Source organism: Galeopterus variegatus, unplaced genomic scaffold (genome assembly GCF_000696425.1).
Source record: "Galeopterus variegatus unplaced genomic scaffold, G_variegatus-3.0.2 Scaffold7520, whole genome shotgun sequence".
In the NCBI taxonomy this organism is placed as follows: Eukaryota; Metazoa; Chordata; class Mammalia; order Dermoptera; family Cynocephalidae; genus Galeopterus; species Galeopterus variegatus.
In genome coordinates this window covers 98,553-104,317 of record NW_007733631.1, presented here as the reverse complement: position 1 = coordinate 104,317, position 5,765 = coordinate 98,553, and the positions used below count along the sequence as shown (strand labels likewise).

The window sequence follows — 5,765 nt, the reverse complement described above, 5'->3', positions numbered from 1 at the left end:
TGATAAAAGATTAAAAGTAAGCTTTATATTCCAAGATTTATAATTAGATAATATGACTTTCTATCTTCAAAATAAGTTGGCTAAATAAGTTAACTGGTTGACCTCAGCCAATATGGGAATGTTAGCCATAAGAGTTTATCAGACACAGCATTGCTACAATGCAGGTCTTAAAGACACATGGAAGCCACATTACTGCATCTGAAAAGTAAAACTCCACTTAGTCTTACCGAGTGGCTACAAAAATGAGTGCCTGAATTTTCTTGGCAGAGTTCTAAATTTAATCTCTGGGGAGATGTAGGTTAGAGTAAAAAACAGATTCTGATCCAACCCATTGCAGCTGCTGCTAGAGCAGGAGAGCGGATGAGGCCGGCCGCAGCTGAGCAGAGAAGCATGCTGCAGCACAAGTTCATGGTCAGCGCCGGCTCCTCCCCACTCCTCCAGGCTTGCAACGCCACTCGCTTGCCAAACCTGAGCCCAAACTCAAGTCAGAACTGAACACAATGGGCATGAGGTCATGTTTGCAGATCCCGATGAAAACCCAGTCCTGCTGAGCTTTCACTTCTGACAGTAAATCTGCTTATCCGAGAGTTTTCTGATTGCGTTAAGGAAAGGCAAATATCATGATAAACTTTATGTGAAGGAAACAGAGTTGAACAACAAGAGAAAAAGGCCTTTGTACTCGGAAAGGGAAATGAAGGAGATGATAGAAAATATCAGTATTCGGACACACACCCAGGAAGATAAACACGTGCAAACCAACCAACCTGAAATTCTGCATGAACTGCCGAAACTTGTCCACCCTCTTTGCTAGTGGCACGATAACGTTGATAAGCGTGTTGGCCATGTTGAGTTTTTCTTTTTTCACTTTCATGATAGGGCCAAACGGTCGAAACAAGACAAGTCGTTTGAACTCGTGTTTGTGGTCTCCTTTGAAGGTGAGCTCATACAAAGTGCCTTTATCCTTTTCTGTTCGGTAGATCCCTGTTACCAGAAAAACAAGGAGAGAGAGTTTTTAATTAACCCTGGCTGCTGAGTGTTTCGTAACTGAGATCTACCACAAAATGCCTTTTAAAAAATTAAGATTAAATCGCTACATGTAACAGTTACTAGAAAACTCAAAATGTTCCCTATTGAAAATACCAAAACAAATCAAAATACCATCAATTTGAAAATCTCGGTTATGAAGACTTAATAAAAACATGGAAAAAAAACTTGTAATGTTGGATACAAAACTGTGTTTATCCTGTACTGAGCATTTAAAAAAAGGACTGTTAGGAAATATGCCAAAATAAGACTAGCTATGATGTGATGACTTGTTTTTTCTTTTCTGCTATTATTCAAATTCTCTGCAATATGATTAGGAGGCTATTAAAATTCTTATTTTACTGAATTAAAAAGTGTGTGTTACTTACACTACTATTGATAGTCAACTTTGTATCCCACAAATATGTATAATCAATTATGCTTCAATAAAAAACAAATTGGGGGAAAAAAGTGTATGCTAAAATGATCTTTTAGAAATTGTAGCCATTTCAGATGAACTGACCTCAGTGATCTATTTGGGGCACCAGGAGTAGCTCAGGGCCAGTCACCTGGGTTATGTGGGCCCCTGGAAGCTTCTGGAAGCATTAAAACAGATAACAAAGTACCCAGTACGGTGGTGGGCACACACCATATTCAGTTTCATTTCTTCCTTCCAACCTCTAAGCAGCATGGCCAGACTCCCGGGTTCAAACGCTGGCCCCACAGGTTCACTTTGGGAAATTACTTAGCCTTTCTGTGCTTCATTTTCCCTACAAGTTACTGCGAGGAATACATGCTCAAAAATACGTAAAGAGGTTAGAACACTACATAGCACATAGAAAACTAAGCCCTCAATACACGTTAGCTTTCATCCCGACCCCCGTCTTGTGAGAAGGTGGGGAGGCAGGAGAGAAGTCTATTTATGTGCCCTTCACGATGCGCTCTACCCCGTGTCACTGCTGCTGAAACTCCACGGAGTGTCACCTGTCAGGTTGAAGATGTGAACTCAGCATCTCAGCTCAACTCTCAGGATGAGCCTCCCGAGGGCTTATATGACAGAATTTCCCTATCTAACGAGCAAACGATTTCCCTGACACCTGAGGTCCGTTCCTTTCCCAATATCACTGGTATTGTGGGTGTTTTCTCTACAGTCAGAAAAACAAAACAGTAAAATCCAACAAATCACCAGGTAACCTTTTATCTTTGATTTATACAGGAGTCTCCCCTTATCCACGATTCCCCTTTCCACAGATTCAGTTACCTGCAGTATAAGGACAACGAGATATTTTGAGTGTGAGAGAGAGACTACATTCACATAACTTTCATTATAGTATATTGTTATAATTGCTTTACTTTATTATTAGTCATTATGGTCATCTTACTGTTCCTGATTAATTAAACTCTATCATAGGTATGCATGTATGTATGTGTAGGAAAAATCATGGTATATACTTGTATGGGTTTGGTACTCTCTGTGGTTTGAGCATCCACTGGGGGTCTCAGAACGTATCCCCCATGGATAAGGGGGACTACTTTACCATGTTTTCTCTGCCATGTCTCCTTCTTTCTCTTAATACCCACGCCAGCTGAGGATGTGCCTTCCAGTCTTGAGAAGCTACAGAATAAATCCCCAGGGACAATGTCTGCCTGTGGTTGGTTACAGTTTTTCAAGTTCTCACAAACCACGTTTCTTTCTTCCTTCCCCCTTCTCTTCTTTTGTGGGAACTACACGTTTTCTTCACAAACTCTGCCAAGTTCTCTTCTCTGTTCCTTGCCTTATGGGAGCTTTTCATCCTACGGCCCGGGCTTTACAGCCTCTTTGATCTTGTTCAAAGACTGGATCTCCTCAAGGTACCACCGAGGGGAGTCTGTGCTGGGAAGTTTCCGGGTAGCCTCCTTTCTCCTAGCCACCCCCTGAAGATCTGAAATGCACAATCCACTGGTGTGAGCACAGGTGATCAAAGGACCCAGGCACACAGTTACAAGGACTAAGTTCTCTTTGGAAACCCTCACTGATCCTTTGGGTAACAAGGCATACTGCTCCACTGCCCTCAAAATCAGGGCAGCTGAGAGAGTTCTGCTGAGCTTGCACTGGAATAGAATTCAGAGTCCCTGCAGGGCCAGTCATGGAAGAAAGAAGGTTCATTTCCTAGGAAGCTCAAAAGACTTCTTTGAAGACGTTAAGTGGTTCCCTTCAAAGTCTGTTAATTCTTTCAGGCAAGTAGTACCCGCTGGGGAAACAGGCTCTTTCCTACCTCCAACGTGGTCTAGAGCAGCTGGGTAAGCCACTGACTCCCAGGGCCTACATGAGCTCGGGCTGAGGCACACAGGAGTCATGTTCAGTCACAGAGGGCATGTCTGCATCACTGACATGGGCCTGCTGGGCTGGTGCCTGCGTCTTGTCAAGTTTCTGTCATTCACTGTCAGCCACGTACCTTCACACAGCAATAAACACACAAAAGGCGGCTGACAGTTGAACATGCAGATAAAAATGTACGTGGCGGGGGGACCGTTTTTTCAACTGAGTCATTTTCTTTCTCTGCACTGGGATAAGAATCATTAACTTTTTAAGATCTAAATCCACACAGCTGAAAATACAGGTAGCAGTATACTTAATCCTGTCTTAAGCCATGGACATCTGTTTATAAAGCACCCAGAGAATGCAATAATTCCTATGAATAATGATGCCTGTGACCATATAACAGTAGCTGCCATTGTGGTGCCTGCTCCATCAGTGTGACAGGGATCCCCATGTGCACAATGGGGCTGGGGGTTCCAGGTCAGGAAGGTTGTAGTGCCCAGGCTAACTTGGCACCCCATAATTTCAGCTGCTTTCTCACTGTCTCCCGTATACTATGCCCTGAAACAGTCATTACCTGAACTCTTTGGCATGTTTCTCCATACTGTCTAATTATTTTAATTATGTCTTATGAATCTGAAGTTAGATCCCTTAATTTCATCTGTTTTAAATATAGGCTATTTTAAACTCTCTTGCAACCTACGTCCACCAAACCCACACCCAGCCATCCATCCACCACGCCCACACATACACAGTCCCACTCCTGCACACAGAGAACACTCTCAGTTCATCTTCTTTTAACACAGAAGACTACACCTACAAGAATCCTTTTGCCTCCTGGAAATCTTCAGGGGTGGAAACACAAAGGAACTGAGAAAGGGGGGCAGAACTTTCTGAGGCGGGAATGGTTTTGGAGCCAATAGGCTGGCATGCGCTAATGGCAAATACAAAGCAAATTAGCCCCCCAAAAGCCTTCCCTGGAATATTCTATAGGATAGTATCATTTTACACATTATGCAAATTAAAGATCAGGATGAGAACTTTGCAGCTAGCTTAGATCTTTGTTTAGGTGCCCTACCTGGCACTTCCTTCCCTCCATAGGTGCTAAGCTCACTTCCAGTTTCGTGTTTTGGCTCCCTGTGCAAGCACCCCAATGCCTGTCTTATCTTATTCAAGGGGCCAGGCTCTAGGACACCCAGTGAGGTGGGGACATTTCCACATATCCGAGGTACAGCTCCTAGTCTGCTGCAAATGTCTACTCTTTCAGCTGGCAAGGAGCTAACCAGGACAGGCCCCGTCTACACCCTGCCTTCAACATGGGACCTTGGAATCATGACGCCAAAGGGCAGGGAAGGTGGCAGTCCTCATGCGCACGTTCTCAATCCTCACTCACTCAACATGTGTGTGCACAGGTTGTGACATGCTGCAGTGCTGAGCCCACATTGGTCTCTCCTCAAACCTCCTGCCTGCAGAACATCATCTTCATCCTCAAGAGCCCCAGCCATCTACGCTCATTCTCAAGTCTCCACATTCATCCCCGCCTCTGCCACCTTTCTGTACGGAGCCTTGGTCTCCCAGCTGCATAACGGCAGTCATCTGCCACCCCACGTCCCAGCCTCCAGGGCCCAATCCATCCTGCACATGTCCTTTGGCCCTTCACCTGCCTGTAGTTCCACTCCAGTCCTGCTTTTCCCCTGGCTCAAATCCCCTACCAGCCTCCCATAGCCTTGGAAGAAAGTACCAGTGCCACAGCTTGGCCTTTAAGGCATTATCTGGGCCCAGTCTACTGCCCTCGTGTGAAAGCTGGGCTCTGGTCGAGCTGGTTTATACTGAGCACATTTAACTGTGCTTCCCATGTGGAGAAACTAGAACCCTTGTGCACTGCTGGTGGAAATGTAAAATGTTGTAGTCACTGGGAGAAACAATTTGGCAGTTTCTCAAAGTTAAACACACAGTTACTATATGACCCAGCAATTCCACTATATACTTCTGGGTACATACCCATGAAAATTAAAAACAGGCACCCAAACAGATACATGTGCTCGCACAGTCATGTGCACAGCAGCGTTATTCACAACAGCCAAAAGACAGAACCCAAATCTCCATCAACACATGAATGGATAAACAGAATGTGGTATATACATGCAATAGGATATCATTCGACCTTAAAAAAGGAAATTCAGACACGAGCTACAACGTAGATGAGCCTTGCTTACACTGTGCTAAGTGAAATAAGCCAGACACAAAATGACAAATACTGTACGATTCCACTTACATGAGCCACCTGGAGTTGTCAAATTCAGAGAGGCAGAAAGTAAAACGGTGGGTGTGGGGAGGGGGCAGTGTGGCAGTTGTGTTTAACTGAGATAGAGTTTCTGTCAGGGAAGCTAAGAAAAGTTCAGGAGATGGGTCGTGGTGATGCCTGCACAACAGTGTTAACTTA

At 44.4% G+C, this 5,765-nt stretch overlaps 1 protein-coding gene across 1 annotated transcript in view; it reads right to left on the bottom strand.

The window, feature by feature from the left end:
* Window positions 1–764: 764 nt before the first annotated feature.
* The window catches only part of LOC103607542 (chondroitin sulfate N-acetylgalactosaminyltransferase 1-like), a gene marked incomplete at its 3' end in the record, with an annotated part of 57,458 nt that continues 52,457 nt past the window's right edge, over window positions 765–5,765 (bottom strand). Inside the window, exon 2 of the mRNA XM_008592034.1 lies at window positions 765–981. Coding sequence (XP_008590256.1) covers window positions 765–981 — 217 coding nt within the window. The remainder of the gene's footprint in view (window positions 982–5,765) is intronic.